Here is a 26,672-nt window from a genome sequence, read left to right as displayed (position 1 = left end):
ACGCACTTTATTATAACCGCCGTGTCTTCTCATTAATGTTTGTAGACTAATAGTGAAGGCACGAATTGATTCACTTTTACTTTGGAGTTTTCTGGAAATCTGATAATCCAGACTTCTCAGTTCCGATGGTGACAGGTAATACTGTTTCAAAGAAGTAATTAGTTGTTCTAAAGATCTAACTGAGCGGATACTATTACGATACCATAACATGGTATCTCCTTTCAAAAGCACTGGAAATCCTCGAAGAATCTGTTCATCCGAGAAACCATAAGCTGATTGCAGTTCTTCCAACCTTTCCAAAAATGCATACGGATCACTACCATCAAAACTGCATCCCCATTTCCGCATACTTTCAAGAACAAAAATATCACTCGCGGTATTGGATGGTGATGAATTACTAGGTAATACCGGGGAAAATGGATGATTATTCTCAGTTGTTCCAACAAATTGTTGCACTTGGTTGTTTGATGTCGATGGGTTTTGCGATGGTGGTGGAAGAGGGTTGATAATGCTCAAATTAGGATCTTCTAATGCGATGGCATCCTTAGAGATATCGTCTTCTTCTTTGTAGTCGACCGGGTCTATAGTTTCGTCAAAAAGCTCTGGATTCGATTTGACGAAAGCTACTAAACGTTGACGAAGTGCTGCCACTGTACCAGATGAATCAATTTGGTGTCGATTTAACTCGGCGATTAGTTGTTCTTTAGATAGGGTATAAATCCATTTCACTCCCATTTTGTATTAAAATAAAATTTTAATAACCAGAATAAAAAAATAATTGTTGTAAAAGCTGATGTCTTCTTAGTGTAACAAATTACAATAAAATGTGAGTTAACTGTTCGAGGTAGTTCTATATAAACTAGTTTATCCCCTCCACTTGACTACTTTTAGTTAACGAGGGTGGGGGTAATGCGAGAAAAATGGCGACTAGGAAAACTTTAATTTCATTTCACTGTACACAAAACACTGAACGATTGCAAATTTCTGTCGAGTTGGTGATGTCTTCTTTCTTGCATAACACATTTCTTCCATTTGTGGCACTGATCGCAAAGATAAATATAAAAAAAAAAATTTGTACTAGTGTTGCATTACGGATCCGAGAGAGAAAAAAAAATTAATTTTTTTATATTTCGCTATTAATTTAACTAGTGCGTCTTGAGGGCGGCGAGAAAACAAATCTCCTCCAAATCATAGTTCGTTGAAAAAAAAAATCAATCTTTTTTTCCTGAATATTCTAGTTTTTAATTTTTGATACTCAGAAAAAAAAATTTAGTCCCTGTTCGGGCGCCATGTAATGATACGTATTTTTGAGCCAAAGGATTTGCTCGCCGGATGGAGTCCGGGTACCTATTTTGACTAGTTACTTTAAATCTCGGTAGATGGCGTGAAGCGCCATCTATGTTTCGATTAATTTCGGAACTATTTCTTACTATGATGTAGAGGAGAGGTGTAGTCATTGACGAGTCATTATTTAAACCTTCGAAAGAGAATATATTGTTTAAATAAAAGAATAATAAAATATACAAAATAAAGTATTACATAAAATAATAAAGAACAAAAGAATCTATACAGTGCAAAGAAAATACTAAACTCTAGAAAACATAACGATAAAAGAACTAGCTATTCGAGAGGAGCGTTCGCTGAGGCTCCGATCGCGCTTAAATTGAGTTCAAATATAAACACGTTCGCGAAGACGTTGGTCAGGACGACGCATATTACATTCGCGTGAGGTACTTTCTAGAATTTACCCCCTAGACGACGGTACGGACGGATACTAGGGTCGTGCACGCTAGGTCGATTATACGTAATCGGGAAGAAGCTAGATGTGGGATACGGTTCCCACATTCATGCCCGACGCGAAGCTAGTGCGAAGGAATATGTATTAAGGCTCACCAGGTGTAACCCTCATCCGAGGAGCGCCTCGAGATGGGAGTTAACCTGGGGCATCGTCTAGGTCGAGAGAGGGGCGCCTCTACTCGGCATGGACGGTCCTGAGTAATGGGATGGAGGGCGAAGGGAGTTACTGTTCCACAGGAGCACCTGTAGGAACACGTACAGCTCCTTCTAGGAAGTGAGGTAGGCTCTGATGTTCTGAGAGGAGCGCCTCTACAGTGCACCAGGTAGCCAGGAGTGAGTCCCTTCCAATAGTCAGAGGAGCACCTCTAGGCGAGTCGGAAGAAGACTGATGAAAAAGGTGCGAGACGAAAGGTATATCACTAGCAGCTAGGTGACAGCGAGTGGTGGGGGAAGAGAGTGACACTACTACTTACGCTGTCTACTTTCTCTCTTTTCGCCGGCCGACTATACTACGATACTCTATCGTTACAATAATAAATATATTTTGTAAACAGACCTTTGTTGTGTTACTTCTCACATTCACCACCAGAGGCGCTAGCAAATGATTAATTTTTCTTAGTTCATGGTTCATATTTTACATAAGTGTTTATTATGGTTATTAAATAATAGGTTTCTTTTTTGATAAATTGAAATAAATCACATAATTTGGAAGTTAATTTAATTTTTAAAAAAAAATGGCAAACATCCCAACGGGATTGTTGTCACATTCACAAAAAGTTTGCCGTCTTTATAAAGCAATTCTTCGAAATATTGATGGTTATTGCCAGACGAGAGTAGAATTCAGGTGAGAACGATATTTTTTCATAAAAAAAAAAAAAAATCATATTTCTATAGTAATAAAATAAAATGTATGTAAAAAAATTGTATTATACAACAAAAAAGTACACTAAAAATATATAAAATTTACATTTTTTCGATTTAAAAAAGAAATTTGATAATTTACACTTCATAGATATCATGCAGTGATTATTAGATCAAAATTTGATGAAAATAAAGACCTCCGTGATTTGCGTATAGCAAAACAAAAAATTATGGAAGGTGAAGAATGGTTATTTAAACATCAACATCCAATTCCAAAGAAATTTGCCGAATCAATAGGTGGTTGTGCTTATGGACGTGATGTAATTCTACCCGATTGGCTTCTTGATTTTTGGGATCCTTGGGAGAAAGCATTTTATCCAAAATATTTTGCAAAACGTGAAAAAAGGAAGAAAAATTACGTTGAATTTTATAAAAAAACTTATGGCGAACCAGAAATGCCACATCATTAACAAAAAAAGGTATATTATTATTATTAAAAAAAAAAGTGTATTTTTCCTTTTTGAAGGAGAAAAAACTAGAATTTGTTATAGAAAATAAATATAAATAATAAAATAAAATTGTAAACATTTATTGTTATTATTTTATTAAAAAAAGAATTCCTTCATCGAATTAAAATTTTTACTTTTGAATTTCGCGGGCTTTTTCAATAAAAAAAAATTTTTTCTCTTTTATTTTCTATTATTTTGAATTCTTTAAATTAAAATTTCTATTTACTCGTTAAAATATATTTGTCTTTAATAAATTATTTATTTTTACAATAAACGGGTTTTTTTTTTTATAAATTTCGCGAAATTATTACATAACCTAAAATGATCAATTTCCGTCAAAATCACAAAGAAAGTGATAAAATATCACTAAGGAATATAAATTAAATATTACATTTTATTGACATTTAGAGTGAAAAAAATTTTAATTATTATAAAGTTTGAAAAACCAAATTGTTCTATTTTTGGAATAGTGGGCGTTTAGTAGCGATTATTCTCGAAGGTAAAAAGAGAGTGAGAGAGAGAGAGAGAGAGGGTTCAAGAATCGAAGATCGAAAAGATCATCTCTGCTCGCGAGTCGAGCGAACAAGTAAATTATTAACAAATAAAAAACATATATCGGTGTTTTATCATTCGTTTTAAAAAGAAAATAACCATCTTTAAATATTAAATGACTCTACTAAATAATAGACTTGTCATTTAAAATCGATTTTGACCCGCGCGCGAGTGTTTTCGTGACCTTCTGCAAAAAGCGGAAATCTTCATTTTTTTTTTTTTACAATAAAAAAAAAATATATATTTTCATCACACGTCGCGAGTTTTATTATTATAAAGAATATATAAATTTCTATTCCTGTACAGAATTATTAGTAAAAAGAAAAAAAAAGAAAATAAAAATAATAACAGTGACAAAAGGAAGTTAAAATTGGAAGTAAATATAAAAGATAACGAAAGTTCGTGTGTGTGTGTGCTCAACGTGGTTTTCGCCGCCGTCATCAACGACGACGACGTTAAAACACAAAAGATCGTCAGCAAAAAAAGAAAACACGCGAGTTTTATCGTTAGCTAATTAAAAATTCAAAAAAAAAATAGAAACGGAGAAATATTGACAACTTGAAAGATTTACATTCTATGAACACTAAGGGCCAAGAGGACCCTGGAGAAGATCTCGCATCCAGGTATGTATATATATATATTTAATAATTCCCCTTCCAAATAAAAACAAAAGAAAATTTTTTTTAAAAAAAGATTTGTCACGATTTTTTCAAAAAAAAAAGTAAAATTGAGTTTGTTTACTTCGTATGATTTCCGTGTGTGTCTTACTACGTCTTTTATTGGTAAAATTCTATTTTTAGTTCCAGAAGAAAGGTTTATTTATGAAAATAATTACACATTTTTTTTTTGTTATTTTTGCTTCGTCCATTTTTTATATGTTTAAAAATTTTTTTTTTTAAATTTTATTGTGTATGAAAAAAAAGCCGGAAAAATGTGCTAAGTCATTCAAAGACATTAATTTCAATTAACAAGATAATGTACAAAAAAAATTTTTGTGAAATTGTATAAAAAAAAAAATATGAGAAGAATTTTAGGGTAAAAATGTGTTTTTTTTTTAATTAAATGTAGAACAATTAAAATAGTCTATTGACAATTATTATTATTATTATTTTTTTGTATGAAATGAATTTATACAGTAAATTAAAATTAATTTAAACGATAAATTAATTAGATTAAATTGTGTAATTTTTGTGTAATTAAAAATATATTTTTTTTTTATTTAGGGTAGGTGCTGAAAGCCCTTGCAGCGACATGAAGCGAGCAGCTGCCAAAAAACTCATTGAGAGATACTTTTATCAACTCACAGACGGTTGTGGAAATCCTCAATGTGACAATGAAAATTGTGTTTCAAGTGGAAAGGTAATTTAAACAATTTTAAATTTTAATTTCTAAATTATATTTATTTAAAAAAAAAAAAGAAACCAGAGGGTAAAATTTTAATTTTTTTTTTTTCATTTTATTAATTAGAACATTTTTTTTAAATAGTTTATTAATTTCTTACGCTGAAGTAAAAAAAATTTTCTCTATTTATAAATTATTAAAATTATTATAAAATTATAATAAATTATTTATTAATTTTTTAATAATTATTAATAATAATTAATAATTAATAATAATTAATAATAATTAATAATTAATAATAATTAATAATTAATAATAATTAATAATTAATAATAATTAATAATTAATAATAATTAATAATTAATAATAATTAATAATTAATAATAATTAATAATTAATAATAATTAATAATAATTAATAATTAATAATTATTTAATAATTATAAAATTATTTTATAAATTATCTAATTTATATGTTATTTCTCGGAAAGAATAAAAAAAAAAAAATATGAAAAATTCTCAGAAAAAAAAAAATTCTTTCCTTTAGGTGACAAATCTCACGCCAAATCAAGCGGCGGCGCAGGCAATTCAATTATTTTCACAGGAAGCGAGACTTTGCGATGGTACACAACCAAGTAAAGTTGCAAGGACAACATTGGAACCTGGACCCGCTTCATTGGCAAAAAGTCTCCCAGTGAAAAATGTCAATCCCACATGTTCCGTTGAAGGTACAATAACAAATGAAAAGCTGTCGAAACAAATTGAAAATTTTCATTTCAAGAATTCATTATCATCATCAACTATTTTATCCAATTTTTATTTGACAAATAAAATTAATGCATCAGGTGATGATGAATCGAATGCGGGTAAAGTGAAAATAATTGTGAAACTTGTCGATGAAAATCTTCCATTAAAAATGAATTTTCCTGAACTTCTTTATAATAATGTTAATTCATTTAAAAGAAAAACTTCTTCAATTGAAACAAAAAATTCGCCAATTAATTTACAAATATTGCCAAATAATTCACAAGAATTTAATGAAAATTTGCAAATTGAATCTAAAAAATCACAATTATTGGAAAATTTACAAATTGAAACTAAAAATTTGTCCCAAAAAAATGAGTCTAAAAAAATTTTAACACATTTTTTTCAAAATTCAAAGAAAAAAAATGATGAAAAGCAAAAAAATAAAAAACGATCGCGATCAAATGAAGATGAAATTTCCAAAAAAGAAGATAATAATTTTTTAAAAACAAACATTAGTGAAGATAATAGTAAAAAAAAAATTTCTATTCAAATTCCACCATTAAAACGTCCTCGTAAATTAATGATAAAATCGAAAAAAACACGTATTATTGAAAATTTTACAAATATTCTTAAAACACGTGAATTTTTGTGTCGTCATAAAAAAAGAATGAAAAAGCCAAGAGAAATTTTGAGAAAATTAAAAAAAGAAAAAATAACAAAGAAACAAATTAAAAAAAAATATAAAATTTCTCGTCATAAAAATAAAAAATTAAGAATTAATCGTTCTATTGCTAAATTATTTGCATTAGCATTCTATTTAAAATATATTGATAATGAGAAAATAAATTCATAATTTATTTAGAATTTAAAATCTAATTATAACTGAATTTTTTTATTCAGTAGATTCGATTCATCGTTTCGATGCATTTTTTTTTTTTGTCAAAATTCCTGTCTTATAATCTGTAATCCTTTTTGTCCAAAATAAATTTTTATCCAATGTCCTTTGATCTTTTTATTTTATTGTTTGGTGTGAATTTTTGAATTACAAAATTTTTATCAATTTGGGAACTTTTCGATTATTTAAATTAGAAGATATTTTTATTTGTTTAGCGTATTTTATTTGAATTTGTTTTACAGGAATAATTAAAGTCAATTGAAAATGTTAATTATTATTTTATTATTTATTAAAAAAATCATTTGCGGTTTTTATATAATCATTGGATATATTTTGTGGATGATGAAAATGTTAATTGAAAATTAATAATTTTTTTTTTTTGGAAAAAAAACAGGAAAAGAGGAACCATATCTCACAGAAGTGAAACTTTTGGAAATAATAGAAAAATGTAGAACCGAAGGTTCATATTCATTGTTAATTCGAACATTGGGCGAGGTTTTCTCGTCGGCTGAAGCATTAAGTAGAAGTTTTCAAAGGACAGAAAAAAATGACTCGCCACTGGCAGCATTATTGGATAGAGCTCCAGTTTCATTATTAAGGCCGCCTGCTGATTTAAATAAAGAAGCTGTGAGATCATTACAGGGTGAAGATAAAGAGGAAGACAGTAGTGATCCATCGCCAACTGTTTTACATCCCGACGATACAAGTGTCGATCTTCCTGGTGTTCGAAGAGCTTTCACTGCTTTATGGTCCTTACCAGGTGATTTTTTCTTCTTTTTCATATTAAAAATTCCAATCGAATTACTTCGATTTGTCTTTTATTATTATTATATAATAATAAAATGCTTGGTCTGTCCTTCTGTCCTAACTTGAAGTTGGTCTTTTATAATTTCACGTGTTTCTTGAATAGTAATCTTATAACGTGTCAAATTTGTGTCAAAATTAAACTTGAAAATTTTAGAAATAATTAAATTTCAAAAGATATTGTTAATTTTAAAACAATAATAAAATTTTACAGAACTAAAAATAATTTATCAAAAAATTTTTTGGAAAACATTTTTTAAATTTAATTGAATTTTCAAAAGATTTAAAATTGAGATTTTAGAAATTAATTGAACTTCAAGTGATTTTAATTAAAATTTTATATGATTTCACAAAAAAATTTATTAGAAATTACAGACAAAATACAATAATTTGATAATCATTTTTAATTGAAAAATGGTTTCAGATAGTTGAATTTTCAAAGAATATTATAAAAATATTTAAAAATAATTGAATTCCCTTAGAGTTATAATTGAAATTATTAAATTTCAAAAAATTTTCGATGGAAAATTTAAGAAATAATTAAATTTTAAATGCTTTTAAATTCAAATTATTGAAAATTCAATTAATTTAGAATTCAAATTTTTTAGAATAATTAAATTTTCTTTAATTTTGATTTGAAATTTCGGAAAATAATTAAATTTCAATTAAAATTTTGGATAATAATTCATTTTTAGTTGATTTTTTATTGAAAATTTTGATAATTAATTTTGAATTGAAATTTTAGAAAATAATTAAATTTTATTTGATTTTAAATTTAGAAAATAATTGAATTTAAGTTGATTTTGAATTGAAAATTTTTGAAAATAATTGAATTTTCTTTGATTTTGAATTGAAATTTTTGGAAATAATTGAATTTTAATTGAAATTTTGAATAATAATTTAATTTAAGTTCATTTTTTATTGAAAATTTGGATAATTAATTTTTGAATAGAAATTTTAGAAAATAATTGAAGAATTTTATTTCATTTTAAATTGAAAACTAGGAAAATAATTGAATTTTAAAAGATTTTGAATTAAAAATTTGGAAAGTAATTGAATATTCTTTGATTTTGAATTAAAATTTTGGGAAATAATTGAATTTTAGTTAATTTTGGAATTGAAATTTTGGAAAATAATTAAATAATTGAATTTTTGATAATTTTCAATGGAAAAGTTTGGAAAATATTTGAATTTTAGTTGATTTTAAATTTAAATTTCGGATAATAATTGAATTTTATATGATTTTAAATTGAAAATTTGGAAAATAATTGAATTTTAAAAGATTTTGAATTGAAATTTTGGAAAATAATTAAATTTCAATTACAATTTTAAATAATAATTCAATTTTAGTTGATTTTTGATAATTAATTTTGAAATGAAATTTTAGAAAATAATTTTATTTTATTTGAATTTAAATTGAAAATTTGGAAAATAATTGAATTTTAGTTGATTTTGAATTGAAATTTTGTGAAATAATTGAATTTTAATTGAAATTTTGAATAATAATTTAATTTAAGTTCATTTTTTATTGAATATTTGGATAATTAATTTTGAATAGAAATTTTAGAAAATAATTGAAGAATTTTATTTCATTTTAAATTGAAAATTAGGAAAATAATTGAATTTTAAAAGATTTTGAATTAAAAATTTGGAAAATAATTGAATTTTCTTTGATTTTGAATTAAAATTTTGGGAAATAATTGAATTTTAGTTAATTTTGGAATTGAAATTTTGAAAAATAATTAAATAATTGAATTTTTTGTTAATTTTCAATAGAAAAATTTGGAAAATATTTGAATTTTAGTTGATTTTAAATTAAAATTTCGGATTATAATTGAATTTTATGTGATTTTAAATTGAAAATTTGGAAAATAATTGAATTTTAAAAGATTTTGAATTGAAATTTTGGAAAATAATTAAATTTCAATTACAATTTTAAATAATAATTCAATTTTAGTTGATTTTTGATAATTAATTTTGAAATGAAATTTTAGAAAATAATTTTATTTTATTTGAATTTAAATTGAAAATTTGGAAAATAATTGAATTTTAGTTGATTTTGAATTGAAATTTTGTGAAATAATTGAATTTTAATTGAAATTTTGAATAATAATTTAATTTAAGTTCATTTTTTATTGAATATTTGGATAATTAATTTTGAATAGAAATTTTAGAAAATAATTGAAGAATTTTATTTCATTTTAAATTGAAAATTAGGAAAATAATTTAATTTTAAAAGATTTTGAATTAAAAATTTGGAAAATAATTGAATTTTCTTTGATTTTGAATTAAAATTTTGGGAAATAATTGAATTTTAGTTAATTTTGGAATTGAAATTTTGGAAAATAATTAAATAATTGAATTTTTGTTAATTTTCAATGGAAAAGTTTGGAAAATATTTGAATTTTAGTTGATTTTAAATTAAAATTTCGGATAATAATTGAATTTTATGTGATTTTAAATTGAAAATTTGGAAAATAATTGAATTGTCTTGGATTTTGAATTGAAATTTTGGAAAATAATTAAATTTCAATTACAATTTTAAATAATAATTCAATTTTAGTTGATTTTTGATAATTAATTTTGAAATGAAATTTTAGAAAATTATTTTATTTTATTTGAATTTAAATTGAAAATTTGGAAAATAAGTGAATTTTAGTTGATTTTGAATGGAAAATTTTTGGTAATAATTGAATCTCATTTGATTTTAAATTGAAAATTTGGAAAATAATTGAATTTTAAAAGATTTTGAATTAAAAATTTGGAAAATAATTGAATTGTCTTGGATTTTGAATTGAAATTTTGGAAAATAATTAAATTTCAATTACAATTTTAAATAATAATTCAATTTTAGTTGATTTTTGAAAATTAATTTTGAAATGAAATTTTAGAAAATAATTTTATTTTATTTGAATTTAAATTGAAAATTTGGAAAATAAGTGAATTTTAGTTGATTTTGGAATTGAAATTTTGGAAAATAATTGAATTTTTGTTAATTTTCAATAGATAAATTTGGAAAATATTTGAATTTTCTTTGATTTTGAATTAAAATTTTGGGAAATAATTGAATTTTAGTTAATTTTGGAATTAAAATTTTGGAAAATAATTGAATTTTAAAAGACTTTGAATTTAAAATTTAATAATTTAATAATTAATAATCTGAGGCCTATAAACATATAATTTTTTATTTTTATCATTTAATATGGAATAATATTCTAATAAATTTAAATAATTATTGATAATATTAATTTTTAATTTCTCTATAACAAATAATGAAACAGTCAATTTGGCGCGCATTTAATATTGCTAGTTATTTTATATTTAAAAACTCATTTTTTTTTATTTATAATTGTCTGTAAAAATAATTGTTTTTTTTTTTGTTCTATATTGAAAATTGGAATTATTTTCAGGTGATGCTTTTGAATCAGCTTTAGTACATGCACTAGTCACACTGGCCGATAATATAGAATTAGGACTCAGGGTATTTGGAATAATGCCTTATGACAGTACCGATAGTTTATTAAATGTTTTCTTAATTGTTTTTGAAATCCCAGTATTGGGAACGAGTGATTATTTGGAATTGGCATTACATATGCTGTGTAAAGCGGCAAGTTGTTTACCATTACCAGCACAGGCAAAATTAGCACGAATTTGGGCACGACATTGTAAATCAAGACTTGAATGTTTACTTCAAGCACTACAACAGCTTATAACTGTTAAGGTAAAAAATTTTTTTTTTTTTTTTTAAATAAATAATTTTCAATTGTTTTTAAATTAAATAAAAAAATTTAACAGGTTATTGGCGGTTCTTTTACACGTGATTATTGTGTCCAAGATGCGGATACAATAACAGCACCAACGAAAGTTATGAAAATACTCTATTATGCAAATATTTTGGCGGGTGAAATGGATCCACCAGAATTTTCCCAAGAAGAAGAAGGCGAAGTTATGAGTTCCGATAAATCGGGATCAAAATCAACGACTTCGCAAACAATTCAGGTTTTTGTTTTCTTTTTTCTTTTCTTAAATTAAATTTAATTATTTGAGATTACTATAGTTTATTAAATTATTAAATTTGTTTATTAATTAAAATTTATTTATTTGGAAGAATTAATTTTTTTTTTTTTTTGCAGGATCCCCTTGCGAAAGCACTTGGAATTTCTTCGCTTGATGCACGCAAAGCGTTCATTCCATTCACAGATTTTTACAACGAACCATTGAGTGATGCAGTTGAAATGGATAAGGATTTTGCCTATTATAAAAGTGATCAACCAATGAAATTTAGCTTTATGAATTTTGCTTTTATTCTCACGCCAGCGACAAAAACACTTGGCCTTTATTATGATAATCGAATAAGAATGTACAGTGAACGGCGAATGAGTTTTCTTCAAACAGTCGTTGGACAACCGACAAATCCATATCTTAGACTAAAGGTACTTTTTTCATTTAAATTAATTTAAAAGAACAAAAAAGGATTCTTTAAATTAATTTTTTTGTTCTTTTATATATTATTTAGTAGTTTTCTTTAATTTATTTTCTATTTCCCATTATTTTCTTTATTGAAAATAGTTTGTTTTTTTTCTACTAGAAAAAAATTTATATATTTTCAAAAAAAATGTTTTTAATGCTAATTAATTATTTTTTTTAATTATTTTTAATATCTTAAGTAAATTAATTAATAATTAAATTATTTTTATTATGTTTTTAATTTTAATTGTATTTTAAAATTTTGATTAAATTTTTCTTTTGCAAATTTTTGATACGATTTATTTCTTCATTGTTTAATTATTAGAAAGTTTAAACAATTTTTTTTCCCCCGCAAATTTAAAAAAAAAATTAATTTGCAAATTTTTGATCCTATTGTAATTTTTTTTATTTTTTTGTGTATCATTTAATGATTAAATTTGCAAAATTTTTGATTTTATTGTATTGTAATTGTTTTTTTTTATTTTTGCATAGGTTCGACGAGATCATTTAATTGACGACGCTCTAGTGGAATTGGAAATTGTCGCAATGGAAAATCCGTCTGATCTTAAAAAACAATTGGTTGTTGAATTCGAAGGAGAACAGGGAGTCGACGAAGGTGGAGTGTCGAAGGAATTTTTTCAACTCGTTGTCGAGGAAATATTTAATCCCGATTATGGAATGTTTACGACGCAGGTAAATATATTTTTTTTAATATTTAATTTACTTTTTTTGGCTGTTAAAAAAAATCTTAAAATTTTAGTATTTATGTTCTTTATTGTGTACTTTTATTGAGTTTTACAATTTAAAAAAAAATTATAATTTTTGTTATTATTATTATATGTAAAAAATTTTTAAATACATTTTTTAAATTTGTTTTTTAATTTTAGGAAGACACACAAACAACGTGGTTTAATTCAACGTCTTTTGAAAGTGATGCCCAATTCACGCTAATTGGAGTTGTTCTCGGTCTTGCAATTTACAATAATGTCATTCTTGATGTACGTTTTCCAATGATTGTTTATCGAAAACTTTTAGGAAAAAGGGGCTGTTACGCTGATTTAGAAGATTGGAGTCCAACTTTATTTAGAAGTCTTTCGGAAATAATGAGTTATAACGGTGACGATATGTCCGAGACATTTATGCAAACTTTTAGAGTTGGCTACAAGTAAGTTTTCTATTTTTCTTTTTACTATTTTAATTATTTTTTAATTTTTTTTCCTATTTTTACTATTTTAAAAATAAATTATTTTATATCCTTATTTGATTTTTATTTATTTTATTATTATTACTTTTCTAATTAATAATTTCTTTTTTGTTTTATAATTTTTTTTGTGAAATTTTTTATTATTATTTTTTTTAAAAATAATTATTAAGTAGGTAACTTAATTTATAAATTAAATCATTTTCTTTCTCTCATTTTTTTTCCCCCCCCGTTTCTTTTCAGAGATGTTTTTGGTTCGGTTCTATTTCACGAGCTCAAAGACAAAGGAGACGAGATTTATGTTTCGCAAGAGAATAAAAAAGAATTTGTCGATCTTTATGCTGATTTTTTGTTAAATAAATCAGTTGAAAGGCAATTTAAGGCATTTCGACGTGGTTTTCAAATGGTTACAGATGAAAGTCCACTTGGTTTATTATTTAGGCCTGAAGAAATTGAACAGGTGCGTAATTTTTATTCATACCTTGTTTTTTTTTTACAAATTAAATAATTTCAAAGTTGATTTAGATTTATTTTTTTTTAAACAAAGTTTTACAATTTTCTTTCCAGTAAATTAAAAAAATAAAAATAATAGTAAAAAATTATTTCAAACTAATAATTGTTATTAATTAAATATTTATTTTATATATTTTATTAAATTAATACTTTATTTAATAAAAATAAGTTAATTTTATAATAGTTAAGAATAAAATATTAATTTTCTTTATTTTAAATTAGAATAAATTAATTATTTTTATTAATATAATAATAACTAAATTTTTTTTTATGATTTTTAATTAATGAGATTTGTTTTTTTGAGAAAAAAATTTGCCTTTTCAGCTCGTTTGCGGAAGTAAAATTTTCGATTTCGCGGAACTTGAAGCGGCAACGGAATATGAAGGTGGTTACACCGCGGAAAGTGAAGCGGTGAGGAATTTTTGGCGTGTGGCACATTCATTAGCACCTGAAAGTCAAAGGCGACTTTTGCAATTTACAACCGGAAGTGATCGAGTACCTGTTGGTGGATTGTCGAGATTAAAAATGGTTATTGCTCGCCACGGGCCTGATTCCGATAGGTAATAAATTTTATTCTTATTTATTTAAAAATTTTATTTTTTTTCATAGTCAAATTATTTTAAATATTTTCAAATATAAATATTTATTTTAAAAATTGTTCATAGAGAAAATAAAAAAAAATTCTAATTTGAATATTAAAAAACAAAATTAATTTTTTATTTCAGGTTACCAATAGCGCATACATGTTTCAATGTTTTATTATTACCAGACTATAGTACCATAGAAAAACTACAAGACAGACTTTTAAAAGCGATAAATTATTCAAAAGGTTTCGGAATGCTGTGAGAAACTTTTTTTTTCATGTTTCATATTCTAATTAACGAGGGAACCAAAAAAAAAAAAAAAAAAAGTCAGTTTCCTAATTCCCTCCTCTTATTTATTTGACAAAGGAAAATTTTGAAGAACTTTTTTTTAAAAAAGAAAGAACAACAAAAATAAAAGGGACGCTTATCCAAATCAGTGATTTTTAAGCTCGAGAGAAAGGATTTTTCAAAACTGAAACTTCCTTAAAAAAAATAATAAGCTTAAGCAGTGTACAAAAAAAATTCAAATATTTTTTCTCTAATCGCGACACTTCTTCTTTTTGTCGCGTTTCTTGAAAAGAAAAATATACAGATTGTGTTACGGAAGTAAAAAAAAAATTTTTCCTTTTTTTTTTGTTGAATATAAAATGAAATTTTTTTTCAGACCTCCGAAACATAATAATCTTGTATATATATTATTTTTTTTTAATTATTTCTTTTGACGCAAATTTTTTCAAAAAAAAAACAAGCGCGTTTTGATTTTAATTTTTTTTTTTTTTTTTTTTTTATAAGAAAGACGAGACTGAGGAAAGTGGAGTTTAACCAAGACCCCAAAGAGACACGAGCTGAATGACTGTGATGTAAGAAAGAAAGAGAGCAAAAGAGAATGAGAGAAAATGTTGTATGTCAAGTGAAATGTTAATGTAGATTGTACAATGTATGAAGTTATTTAAGAGAAAAACAAAAAAAAAAAAAATCACGAAACATTTAATGTGACTGAAAATTGAATAGCAAAAAAAAAGAATAAAAATTTTTTTTAAACATGACCCGGGATTATGATGTATGTATTTTAAAAATACTATGAAAAAAAGTGTAGATTTTTCCCTTTTAAAAAAAAAAAATTTTGATTATATTGACACATTTTTCTAAGGAAGAATTTTGAAGAAAATTTGTAATAAGCGAAAGATTTAAAAAAAACTACTTTTCATTTTGCATAATATCTTTATTTTTCGTCTTTACAATCAATTCTCGATTAAATCGATCAAGATAAATTTGTGTACAAAAATTGTAATAATTAAATAGCGACTTTTTTTTCTTTTTTTTTTTGTGAAAAGAAAAAGAAAAAAAGACGCTCTCTTCGAGTTTATCTTAATCGTGTGACAATAAAAGATCTATTAAAAAAAAGGATATTTTTTTTTGTAAATATATAAGAAATTCTGCGCTAAATACATTTTTTTTTTGCATATAATTAATTATATTTTAAATATTTTTGTCGATTGTTTTGTTATACAAAAATTATTATTATTACTATTACAAAAGTAGAATAATCTCGCTTTTTTGAACGGAATGTTTTTTTTTTTTTTTTTATATAAAGTTTTGTAATTTATAAAAAATATATCAGGCTTTAATCTACATTATTCTAAATTGGACGGATTTAATTGTATCAAAAACCTAACGCTAAGATCATAAAAATTATATAAAAAAAAAGAAAACCGTTGTAAATAAACGAATTCGTTTGTCAAAAATAGAGTAAAATTTCAATATTAAAAATTATCTAACTGTTAAGAAAAAAACAGTTATGAAATATAAAAATTTGTAAAAAATTTTCAGACAATACATTTTAAAATTTACAAACTAAATTTCGAATTTTGCATTAAAAAATCGTTACATTCATGAAATTGACTATAAAATAATTATTTTTTTTCAAAAATTGAAAAATTATAATATTTTTGAAATTAACTGCTTCAAAAATTAATTAACAGAAAAATTCATGTTAACTATTTGGAAAAAAGCAATTAATGGAATAATTGAGAATAATTAAAAAAAAAAAAAAACTGAAAATCAATTTTTTGTTAAAATGAAAATTTCTGTCTGTACAAATATTATTTACACCGAAGCGAAATAAGAATTGAATTATTATTTTGTGGGAATTTTTTCTTTCACGTAGTAAAATACCAGAAAAATGGCATCAAAACAAAAAGAACGGCTGAGAGAATAAAATTCGATGCTCCATTACATCGATTATCAAAATAACACATACACCATGTGACTTCGTCATAATAATTACGATGTATATCTTGTTCGATAATACTATTATTTACATAGTGACCAAGTTTTTGATCTTTTGCAGCTGGACGACAACCCTCATAACGATCAGCTGGAATATCAGTTCTAATGCCACGAAATGAACTTAAACAATCTCGAGTTATTACCACCTCGGCTAAAAAAAAAATTTAATTTAATCTTTTATTTTTATTTCAGAATAATTAAATTTAACTCTCATTACTAAATTTGTTTCTAAGAAAAAAAGTTTATTTTTTTTATTTTTAACTTTAAAATAAAAATTTAAATTATTTTAATATTTTTAGAAATTAATAAAAATTGGAAAAATTATTTTAATATTTTTAGAAATTAATAAAAGTTGGAAAAATTATTTTAATATTTTTAGAAATTAATAAAAATTGGAAAAATTATTTTAATATAGTAAAAAATTAGCAAACGATAAAAAATATTAAATTTGTTTTGTTTTTCTTCTCTTTTTTTTAAAAAAAAGACATTCAAATTTAATAATTAAAAAATTAGAGATAAATTTTATTTTTAGAAAAAAAAAATTACCTTCTTTTCTTTCGACAATTTTAACACATATATCATCAGGCTCTGGACATTTTTCTGACCAATAAAACCAACTTAATTTATCACCACAGCCTCCACTGTTACTGTTACATTTGTAACACCAAAGGCTACTTTCTCCTGCAAAAAATTAAATAAAAATTTCAAATTTTCGATCAACAATTTACAATTATTAAAAAGGACTCAAAACAATTGGATTTACAAAATAAATTTCAAAATTCTTTAAAAATATATTTAACTTTTTCGAATTTTTAAAAACCTCAAAATTTAATTTAAACTAAATTTTTTATTTGTAATTTTTTTTTTTTTTTGTAAAAAAACTCCCGAATTTTTAATTTAAATTTTCTTTAATTAGATAAAAATTCTAAATAAAAATTTCAAATAAAAAATTGAATAAAAAGAACAAAATTCTCAAAAGAAAATTAACAAATATTTATTTTTAACACTCTGGTACTTATTAAATATATTTAATTATTATTAATTATTTAGTATTATATTTAGTATAAAATTATATTTTTCCTATTTTATTTTTCAATATCAATTTTTTTGTGTACTTTTTAATTAGACGTGTCTTTTTTTTTTTTGAAAATAAATTAAAAGAAGAAACTAAGAAATAAAAATATTTTATTTTCATTAAATAGCAAATTTATTAAATTTTCCTGTCCAAAAAATAATGTAAAATTATAATAATAATTGTCATATGTGTACGATTTGAAAACTATTTTACTTTACAAATTAAAAAAAAAAATGTTTACAAATTTTAAATTATTGAAATATTAAAAAAAACTTCCCAATTAATTAAAATTAATTTAAATTCTATTAATTTTTGTAAAAATACAAATAATAAATTAAAAGCCACGCCCTGGAAAAGTTTGGTTATATTTAGTAAATATTCTTTAAATATAAAATAATTTACCTTGTTTTGTTAAAAAAGTCAATAGAAGAAAAATACTAAATATCTTTATAAACATTTTCACTGTGAAATTTTACTTATTTTAATTATTTTTCTTATAAATAATACATAAGTTATTTGTTTACTATTATTTTTTTAATAAAAACATGAACACATTTATGAGTCACCAATATAGGAACAAAAAAAATCCCTGCGACTCTAGAGAAAAAAAATATATAGTTACTTATGGGGAATTTTTATGGAACTAGTATAATAATTGGTAATATCCCTCTAGAGAGATTTCGAATTAAATTCTGTTGGCAACACCATTACAATTAGAACGCGATTTTCACAAGCAACCGGAGTGACATTTCATTTTTTTGTATTTTCTCCTGAATAAATAATTAACTGCAAAAATGGTAAGTTTAGTAATTTTTTATTAATATTATTTAGTAAAGAATATTATCTATTATATTTAACAGTCTGTATAATTATCGAGTGGTTTTTATAGCTTTTTTGCTTTTTTGAGGTTATGTTTATGTGTCTGACAATTTTGTTATACATTAATTATTAATAATATTATTATTTTTATAAAATTGTTTTTAAATATTCTCTCTTAAAAAATGAAAAATTGTATTTTGAGATATGAGACACTTTTTTTTACGAAAATACGTTAGAATTTATTTAAAAAAAAATGACAGGGAATAATATTATTTTAAAATGATTTCTGTTGCAAAAAAAAAACGTAATTTATTATTATTATAGAGTTTTGGTTACTCTACCGTAAAAGCAGTGCCTGATTTTAATGATGAATTTGGCATGGGCGATAATTATGGAATCAAAAGTCCAATGCTTCAGGGGTGAGAATTTTTTCTGCGTACTATATTAAATTTAGAAAATAAAAATTAATATTAAATTTATTGGTATTTGTTTTTTTTTTTATTTAGTTTGGGTGCAACAAGGAAACAATTAGGATTTAATCATCCTTTGGAAGCTTCCGAAAAAGTGGTATGTTAAATAATTATTTTTTTTCTACAAATTTTCTTATTTTTATGAATTTTTTTACGAATGTTTTTTGTTAATGTATTATAATTTTTTAATCGAAAAAAAACTTTAGAAATAAAATTTTTATTTTTAATTAATAGTAATTTTTCGATGTCTTTCACAATTATTATTAAACTAGCAATATTAAACGCGCGCCAAATTGAGTATTTAATTGTTTGTTATAAAGAAATTAAAGATTAATATTATCAATAATAATTTAAATTTATTAGAATATTATTTCTTATTAAATGATAATAATGAAAATTATTATTATATGTTATTAAATTATATATAAAATTGAATTATTTTCCAAATTTTCAATTTAAAATTCAATTATTTACCAAGTTTTCAATTTAAAATTAAATAAAATTCAAATATTAGCCGAAATTTTAATTCAACATCAACTTAAATTAAATTATTATCCAAAATTTCAATTAAAATTCAATTATTTTCCAAAATTTCGAGTCAAAATTAATTATTATCAAAATTTTCAATCAACAATCAACTAAAATTAATTATTATCAAAATTTTCAAAATTTTCAATTTAAAATTCAATTATTTACCAAGTTTTCAATTTAAAATGAAATAAAATTCAATTATTTTTTAAAATTTTTATTCAAAATTAATTATCGAAATTTTCAATTAAAAATGAACTTAAATTAAATTATTATCCAAAATTTCAATTAAAATTTAATTATTTTCCAAAATTTCGAGTCAAAATTAATTATTATCAAAATTTTCAATCAGCAATCAACTAAAATTAATTATTTTCAAATTTTCAATCAACAATCAACTAAAATTAAATTATTTTCCAATTTTCAATTTAAAATTCAATTATTTACCAAGTTTTCAATTTAAAATAAAATAAAATTCAATTATCTTTTAAAATTTCTATTCAAAATTAATTCTCGTAATTTTCAATTAAAAATGAACTTAAATTAAATTATTATCCAAAATTTCAATTAAAATTTTATTATTTTCCAAAATTTCGAGTCAAAATTAATTATTATCAAAATTTTCAATCACCAATCAACTAAAATTAATTATTTTCAAATTTTCAATCAACAATCAACTAAAATTAAATTATTTTCCAATTTTCAATTTAAAATTCAATTATTTACCAAGTTTTCAATTTAAAATAAAATAAAATTCAATTATCTTTTAAAATTTCTATTCAAAATTAATTCTCGTAATTTTCAATTAAAAATGAACTTAAATTAAATTATTATCCAAAATTTCAATTAAAATTTTATTATTTTCCAAAATTTCGAGTCAAAATTAATTATTATCAAAATTTTCAATCAGCAATCAACTAAAATTAATTATTTTCAAATTTTCAATCAACAATCAACTAAAATTAAATTATTTTCCAATTTTCAATTTAAAATTCAATTATTTACCAAGTTTTCAATTTAAAATAAAATAAAATTCAATTATTTTTTAAAATTTCTATTCAAAATTAATTATCGAAACAATGCCAAAAAAACATTGAAAAATTTTAACCAACACAAAATAATGTCAAACAATACATTTAAAAAAAACAAAAGACCTATAACAAATACTAACTTCAGGTGTGGACAGAATGAACGAAAGATATTCACGATTATTATATGTAATTCATAACAGTTGTAAATATTTAACAATAATTAATATTAATTATTTATTTATTTATAAAAATTTAATAATAGAATTATTACAATATAGAATTATATATTTAATATAAAAATATTCATAATATAAATTAAATAAATTTAAAAATAGTATATTTTTTTATTTAAATAAATAGAAGTAAATTACTTTTTGCAGTTTCACAAAAATAAACAACACATGGAAATGACAATGCTTCGAAATGCTCAAGGTTTACATGCACCAATGCGATTGGCAATGGAAATTAAAGCCTCAGAAAAAATAGGCAGACTTCCATTTTTACCATCGTCAATGGCATTGAGAGATTCACTTCTTGGAAGGGACATCGAAATCAGGTAATATTTTCCATTAATATTTATTTATATTTTCATACTTAATTTTGTTTTTTTAAAAGAAATATTAATTAAATAAATTTAAATATAAAACTAATTTTATAATAATTTTAATTTAATTAATATAAAACTATATAATTGAAACTTATTAAAAATAAATTTAAATATATTTCAAAAATTAATTTTTAAAAAATTTTTGTTTTTAAATTTTTCAGTTTTGATGACATTTTGAATACTTCGGAATTCAGAGAACAAATGGGACAACCACATGCGGTTGTAGAAAAAAGTCTTGGAATTTTGTAAAGAATAGACGTTTATTTATTTTCTGTTTTTTTTTCCGTCGTCACTAATTTTTTTATTTTCTTTGCGAAATAAAGGTAAGATAAAAATATTTAGTCTCTAATATTCCATGTGAATAAACAAAAATTTAAAACTTTCAATGACGGTATAATATTGTTTCTAAAAAAATCCTTAATTAATCACATAGAGAGAAGAAAAGGAAATATTTTTTTTGCATATAAGAAATAATTACATTTTTTTTATATTACAATGTTCTTTATGATAATTTTCTGTTAGATTTAATTGATTACTAATTATTAATTAATTGTAAAAATAATTATAATCAATTAATAATAATTATTCATTAATGAGATATTCAATTAATTTTTTTTTATTAAATTTACTTTAATTAATTCTACCCTAATTAATTGAGGGGATCAATTAATTTTACCGTACAATTAATTACTTTTTTTAAAATTATTTAACAAATTGTCATTTTTTTTTATAACTATTAAATTTAAAAATTTCTAAATATTTAAGTATCCGGCCAAACAATATCATTTATTCGTATTCTACAAATTTTTTTAACTTCATCAATGCCCAAATTAATTTCAACTTCTCGTGAATTTTTCAATCGACTCTCAATTGCCATGAGAATTGTTGGCATTTTATTTTTTTTAACACAAATGACAAATGGAAATTGAAATTTTTCTTTATACCTGAAAAAAGAAAAAAGAATTTACATATTGAATTTAAATTTCAAAGAAAAGAATTTTTTTTTGCTAATGAAAAAATAGAAAAGTAAAAAATTGCACTCTCACATAAAATTAAGTTGACTTAACGAAAGTTTTTCCTCTTTCGTCAAATTATCAAGTCCCGCACTTTTTTGTTCATTTTTTGATTCGCCAGTGAGTTTTCCTTCATCCAAAAGTTTACCCGCCAATTCAGGATGTTTCAATAAAATAATTTCCTTGTCTGTCAAATAAAAAACAAAATTATTTTTCAAATTTTTTTTTTATTTGCATTTAATTTAATTTATTTATTAACTAGCAAAATTAAACGCGCGCCAAATTGAGTATTTAATTATTTGTTATAAAGAAATTAAAAATTAATATTATTAATAATAATTTAATTTATTAGAATATTATTACATATTAAATGATAATAATGAAAATTATATGTTTACAGGCCTCGGATTATACGACTTTTTCCGACTTTTTTCAAAAATACGACTTTTATCGACTTATTTTAATAAAATGCGACATTTTTTTTTACATTTGAAAAAAAATGTAAATAAAATACATTTTTTTAGTATAAAATGTAGATCTTTAGATCTTCTTCAATTCAATTATTTAACAAATTTTGAACTAAAATGATTCTTCACTAAATTAATTATTTTTAATAATTTTAATTAAATACATCACAAATTCAATTATATCAAAATTATTTTTCAATTAAAATTTTTATGAAAATTAACAATTGTTTATAATTAAAAAAAAAAATATCACAATAAAATTGAATTATTTTTTAAAAATTTCAATTCAAAATAAACTAAAATTCAATTATTTTCAAAAATTTCAATCCAAAATTAACAAAAATTCAACTGTTTTCCAAAATGTCAATTGAAAATCAATTATTTTCAAAATTTTCAATTCAAAATAAACTAAAATTTAATTATTTTCAAAATTTTCAATTCAAAGTCAACTAAAATTCAATTATTTTCAAAATTTCAATCCAAAATTAACGAAAATTCAACTGTTTTCCAAAATGTCAATTGAAAATCAATTATTTTCAAAATTTTCAATTCAAAATAAACTAAAATTTAATTATTTTCAAAATTTTCAATTCAAAGTCAACTAAAATTCAATTGTTTTAAAAAATTTCAATTTCAATTTAATTAGTTTCATAAATTTCAATTCAAAATCAACTAAAATTCAATTATTTTCCAAAAATTTTCAATTTAAAATCAAATAAAATTTAATTATTCTCAAAAATTTGAATTCAAAATTAATTGAATTTTCAATAATTTGAATTTAAAAGCATCTAAAATTTAATTATTTCTAAAATTTTCCATCGAAAATTTTTTTTTTTGAAATTTAATAATTTCAATTATAACTCTAATGAAATTCAATTATTTTTAACTATTTTAATAATATTCTTTGAAATTTCAACTATCTGAAACCATTTTTCAATTAAAAATGATTTTCAAATTATTATATTTTGTCCGCATTTTCTAATAAATTTTTAGTGAAATCATCTAAAATTTTAATTAAAAATCACTTACAAATTTCAATTAATTTCAAAAATCTCAATTTTAAATCTTTGAAAATTCAATTAAATTTAAAAAATGTTTTCCAAAAATTGTTTGATAAATTATTTTTAGTTCTGTAAAATTTAATAATTGTTTAAAAATTAACAATATATCTTTTGAAATTTAATTATTTCTAAAAATTTCAACTTTAACCCTTCGAAAAGGATTATTATTAAAAAAAAAAATTTTTATTTAAAAATCTGTAAAATATTTTTGTTAAAATAAAAAACAAATCCACTTTTTTTTTAATATAAATCGACTAAAACGACTTTTTGTGTCTTTAAGTTGATTCGAGGCCTGTGTTTTTATAATTAATATTTAATAGGTATTCGTTGGCCCCTGGTACCTTAAAAATTAATTTTTTCAAATTACTATCTTGTACGAAATTTCTTGGCGCATCTTTTTTCTCATCATAAATTTTTTGCATTTTTATACAATTTTTGAATGAATATACAACTTTAAAAAAAATTTCGTTGGTAAACGTTGTGTACTTCAGCTTCGTGAATTGAATTTTGGAATTTGGAATTTTAAAGAAACTTATTCCGAAATTTGGAAACACAATTATACAACTTTGGCAAAAATGAGAAAAAGAATTGTCAAAATTTGACACGTCATAAGATTACTATTCAAAAAAACACGTGAAATCAGAAAAGGCCAACTTCAAGTTATGACAGAAGGACAGACCAAGCATTTTATTATTATATAATTAATATTTTACCGTGAATATTGAGTTTATCTAAATAATTGTCGAATGCACTTTTTAATGTTTCACATGTTGAAAATGGCTTTTCGGAAAAAACATGTTTTGCCGCCTCCGGACTATGTTCAATTACATTTCCAAAAATCCATTCAAATTGTTCATTTGGCAGGGCATTTACTTCCGTTATACTTAAAATTCCACCGGCTGACATTTCTCGAATATTTTTTTTTTTGAAAAAAATTTACAATATTTTTTTTGAATTAAAAAATATTTTTCTTTTAATATTTTTTTTCAATTTTTTTTTAAATATTTTATATTTTGAATAATTTTAATTTTTAAATAATAATAATAATTATTATTATTATATTATTGACAAGAAATTAATTTAATTCTTTTATATAATTGTTTTTCGTTAAATTGTTTATTGAAAAATTATGAAACTTTTTTTTTCTATATGTACATTTATTTGTCTTCATAAACTCGGTCTTTATCACTAGTTGAAAAGAAACTAAACTCCTTTCGTGGACTTATCTCCTTTTTCTATTTAGTTATATATAAAACTGGATTTCACTCGTTAAAATGAAATAACTGACGTAGAGCTTATTTATAAGAAAAAAAAAAAAAAAAAAAATCTTATCAATTCATTAGTGTTTGTGAATGTATACCAATACTTTTGAAATTATATAATATATAATTATTATCATTATGAGTGTGAGAAATAATTATATATATTATAATTACATAAAAATATTTTTGCTGATCGTGTTTTTCGCTGACATTGTATTTAAACAACTGTTTAATTATTTACAAAGTTTTTTTTTTTTGTTCTTCTATATAAAACAATATCTGTTTTTTTCATTGTTTTTCTCTTTATAAAATAAATTTTTTTTAAATGAATTTAAATTAATTAATTAATTAAGAAGCGAATTCGCTTTTTATTTAAACTTTAATTTTTAATTTTCTTCTCTGTAAAAAGAAATTTTGCTTGAAATAATATTATAAATTTTTGTAAATACTCATTTGAATTATGAGAAAGTATTTTAATGTATTATAGATAAAAAAAAGACCTTCTAAATGATAAACTTATATTCTTATCACAGAAAATTTATTTTCTTATCAATATTCAAATTTAATTTCCCAAATTATCGTCAATTGGAAATTTATATTTACAGATTTGTATTGTATATATAGTTAGATAATTTTCTAAAAGATGTCAGTAGTCTTTAGATTTTTTCAATACGGTCTTATAAAATCGATAAAAAAAAGGAAAAAAATTAAAATAAATATTTAAAAAACAATTTTTTTTTTAATTTTAAAAAATATTGTTTTTTAAATAATTATTTTTTTCAATTTTTTTTCGATATTACATTTTTTTAAAATTAAATATTTATAGGGACTATTTTTAATTTTTTCAATTATTTTCGTTTAACAGAATGAAAATTAGGTTTAATTGAAAATTAAAATTTTGTTGAATTAAAATTCAGTTAAATAAAAAAAATAAAAGTTCAGCTAAATAAGAATTTAGAATTAATAAAAAATTCTCTTCAGTTTTATAAAATTTCGGTCAAATAAAAATTACCTTAATGAAAATTCTGCTTAATAAAACCTCTGCTTAATAAAAGTTCAGCTAAATAAGAATTCAGGTTAAATATGAATATTAGGTTTAATTAAAAAATTCTATTCAGATTAATAAAAGTATATATAATTATAAATAAAAATTATGTCTATTAAAAATTATGTGAAAAAAAAAATTTGTTAAATAAAATTTCGTCTCAACAAAAATTCAGTAAAATAAAAATTAGACTTAATAAAAATTCTGCCTAATAGAAGTTGAGCTAAATAAAAAGTATACGTCTATTAAAAATTCTGCGTGGGGGGAAAAATTCGGTTAAATAAAATTTCATTTCAATTTTGGAATTTTAGTAAAATAAAAATTATATTTAATGAAAATTTTGCCTAATAAAAATTGAGTTAAATAAAAATAGTTCAGCTAAATAAAAATTCAGTTTTTAATAGAAGTTAGATTTTAAAATGGAAAATTGCGTGTTTAGTTTTTAATAAAATTTCGGCATAATAAAAATTTATATGTTCAATGAAAATTTTGCTTAATAAAAATTCAGTTAAATAAAAGTTCAGTAAAATAAAACTCTATTTAAATCTCTATTTTTATTATTATTTTTTTTTTATTTTTATTATTATTTTAATTATTATTTTTTTTATTATTATTTTAATTATTATTTTTTTTTATTATTATTTTAATTATTATTTTTTATTATTATTTTTTAATTATTATTTTAACCATTATTTTTTTATTATTAATTTTTTTAATTATTATTTTTATTTTCTA

General features: G+C 22.0%; 6 protein-coding genes across 8 annotated transcripts in view; 3 read left to right on the top strand and 3 right to left on the bottom strand.

Moving 5' to 3' along the window:
- Window positions 1-26,672, bottom strand: part of LOC127281135 (uncharacterized) — a 207,356-nt gene that overhangs the window by 66,030 nt on the left and 114,654 nt on the right. The gene's annotated exons all lie outside the window — the stretch shown is intronic.
- Window positions 2,405-3,247, top strand: LOC127281154 (NADH dehydrogenase [ubiquinone] 1 beta subcomplex subunit 9). The gene is made up of 2 exons (XM_051304693.1): window positions 2,405-2,641; window positions 2,810-3,247. Exons 1-2 carry the CDS (start codon window positions 2,532-2,534, stop codon window positions 3,126-3,128), a joined length of 429 nt encoding a protein of 142 aa, XP_051160650.1. The 5' UTR covers window positions 2,405-2,531; the 3' UTR covers window positions 3,129-3,247.
- Window positions 3,488-15,316, top strand: LOC127281113 (ubiquitin-protein ligase E3A). The gene is made up of 12 exons (XM_051304628.1): window positions 3,488-4,342; window positions 4,943-5,078; window positions 5,607-5,787; window positions 7,096-7,461; window positions 10,916-11,226; window positions 11,301-11,504; window positions 11,639-11,938; window positions 12,465-12,665; window positions 12,860-13,137; window positions 13,417-13,633; window positions 14,011-14,246; window positions 14,412-15,316. Exons 1-12 carry the CDS (start codon window positions 4,296-4,298, stop codon window positions 14,530-14,532), a joined length of 2,598 nt encoding a protein of 865 aa, XP_051160585.1. The 5' UTR covers window positions 3,488-4,295; the 3' UTR covers window positions 14,533-15,316.
- Window positions 15,024-18,196, bottom strand: LOC127281152 (uncharacterized). The gene is made up of 3 exons (XM_051304691.1): window positions 18,037-18,196; window positions 17,106-17,240; window positions 15,024-16,710 (listed from the first exon to the last, which is right to left on the bottom strand). Exons 1-3 carry the CDS (start codon window positions 18,089-18,091, stop codon window positions 16,430-16,432), a joined length of 471 nt encoding a protein of 156 aa, XP_051160648.1. The 5' UTR covers window positions 18,092-18,196; the 3' UTR covers window positions 15,024-16,429.
- Window positions 18,301-21,475, top strand: LOC127281155 (proteasome maturation protein). Its single transcript, XM_051304694.1, has 5 exons — window positions 18,301-18,431; window positions 18,778-18,872; window positions 18,960-19,020; window positions 20,863-21,038; window positions 21,251-21,475. Exons 1-5 carry the CDS (start codon window positions 18,429-18,431, stop codon window positions 21,336-21,338), a joined length of 423 nt encoding a protein of 140 aa, XP_051160651.1. The 5' UTR covers window positions 18,301-18,428; the 3' UTR covers window positions 21,339-21,475.
- LOC127281151 (2-oxo-4-hydroxy-4-carboxy-5-ureidoimidazoline decarboxylase-like) lies at window positions 21,699-24,696 on the bottom strand. The gene is made up of 3 exons (XM_051304690.1): window positions 24,344-24,696; window positions 22,136-22,289; window positions 21,699-22,033 (listed from the first exon to the last, which is right to left on the bottom strand). Exons 1-3 carry the CDS (start codon window positions 24,534-24,536, stop codon window positions 21,850-21,852), a joined length of 531 nt encoding a protein of 176 aa, XP_051160647.1. The 5' UTR covers window positions 24,537-24,696; the 3' UTR covers window positions 21,699-21,849.

The sequence above is a fragment of the Leptopilina boulardi genome, unplaced genomic scaffold, assembly GCF_019393585.1.
Source record: "Leptopilina boulardi isolate dan_hultmark-lab unplaced genomic scaffold, ZJU_Lbou_2.1 LbouV2_266, whole genome shotgun sequence".
Lineage (NCBI taxonomy): Eukaryota > Metazoa > Arthropoda > Insecta > Hymenoptera > Figitidae > Leptopilina > Leptopilina boulardi.
This window is presented reverse-complemented; position numbering and strand designations above follow the sequence as displayed.

Excerpts from the sequence above, each read along its gene's own strand:
- LOC127281154 (XM_051304693.1), top strand. The coding sequence starts at position 2,532 with ATGGCAAACATCCCAACGGGATTGTTGTCACATTCACAAAAAGTTTGC. Across the intron at positions 2,642-2,809 it reads CAGACGAGAGTAGAATTCAG|ATATCATGCAGTGATTATTA; the intron begins GTGAGAACGATA and ends TACACTTCATAG.
- LOC127281113 (XM_051304628.1), top strand. The coding sequence starts at position 4,296 with ATGAACACTAAGGGCCAAGAGGACCCTGGAGAAGATCTCGCATCCAG. Across the intron at positions 11,939-12,464 it reads ATCCATATCTTAGACTAAAG|GTTCGACGAGATCATTTAAT; the intron begins GTACTTTTTTCA and ends ATTTTTGCATAG. Across the intron at positions 13,634-14,010 it reads GGCCTGAAGAAATTGAACAG|CTCGTTTGCGGAAGTAAAAT; the intron begins GTGCGTAATTTT and ends TTGCCTTTTCAG.
- LOC127281152 (XM_051304691.1), bottom strand. The coding sequence starts at position 18,091 with ATGTTTATAAAGATATTTAGTATTTTTCTTCTATTGACTTTTTTAACA. Across the intron at positions 17,241-18,036 it reads GACTTTTTTAACAAAACAAG|GAGAAAGTAGCCTTTGGTGT; the intron begins GTAAATTATTTT and ends AATTTTTTGCAG. Across the intron at positions 16,711-17,105 it reads AATTGTCGAAAGAAAAGAAG|CCGAGGTGGTAATAACTCGA; the intron begins GTAATTTTTTTT and ends TTTTTTTTTTAG.
- LOC127281155 (XM_051304694.1), top strand. Across the intron at positions 18,873-18,959 it reads AAAAGTCCAATGCTTCAGGG|TTTGGGTGCAACAAGGAAAC; the intron begins GTGAGAATTTTT and ends TTTTTTATTTAG. Across the intron at positions 19,021-20,862 it reads TGGAAGCTTCCGAAAAAGTG|TTTCACAAAAATAAACAACA; the intron begins GTATGTTAAATA and ends TACTTTTTGCAG.
- LOC127281151 (XM_051304690.1), bottom strand. The coding sequence starts at position 24,536 with ATGTCAGCCGGTGGAATTTTAAGTATAACGGAAGTAAATGCCCTGCCA. Across the intron at positions 22,290-24,343 it reads AGATAAACTCAATATTCACG|ACAAGGAAATTATTTTATTG; the intron begins GTAAAATATTAA and ends TTTATTTGACAG. Across the intron at positions 22,034-22,135 it reads TTAAGTCAACTTAATTTTAT|GTATAAAGAAAAATTTCAAT; the intron begins GTGAGAGTGCAA and ends TTCTTTTTTCAG.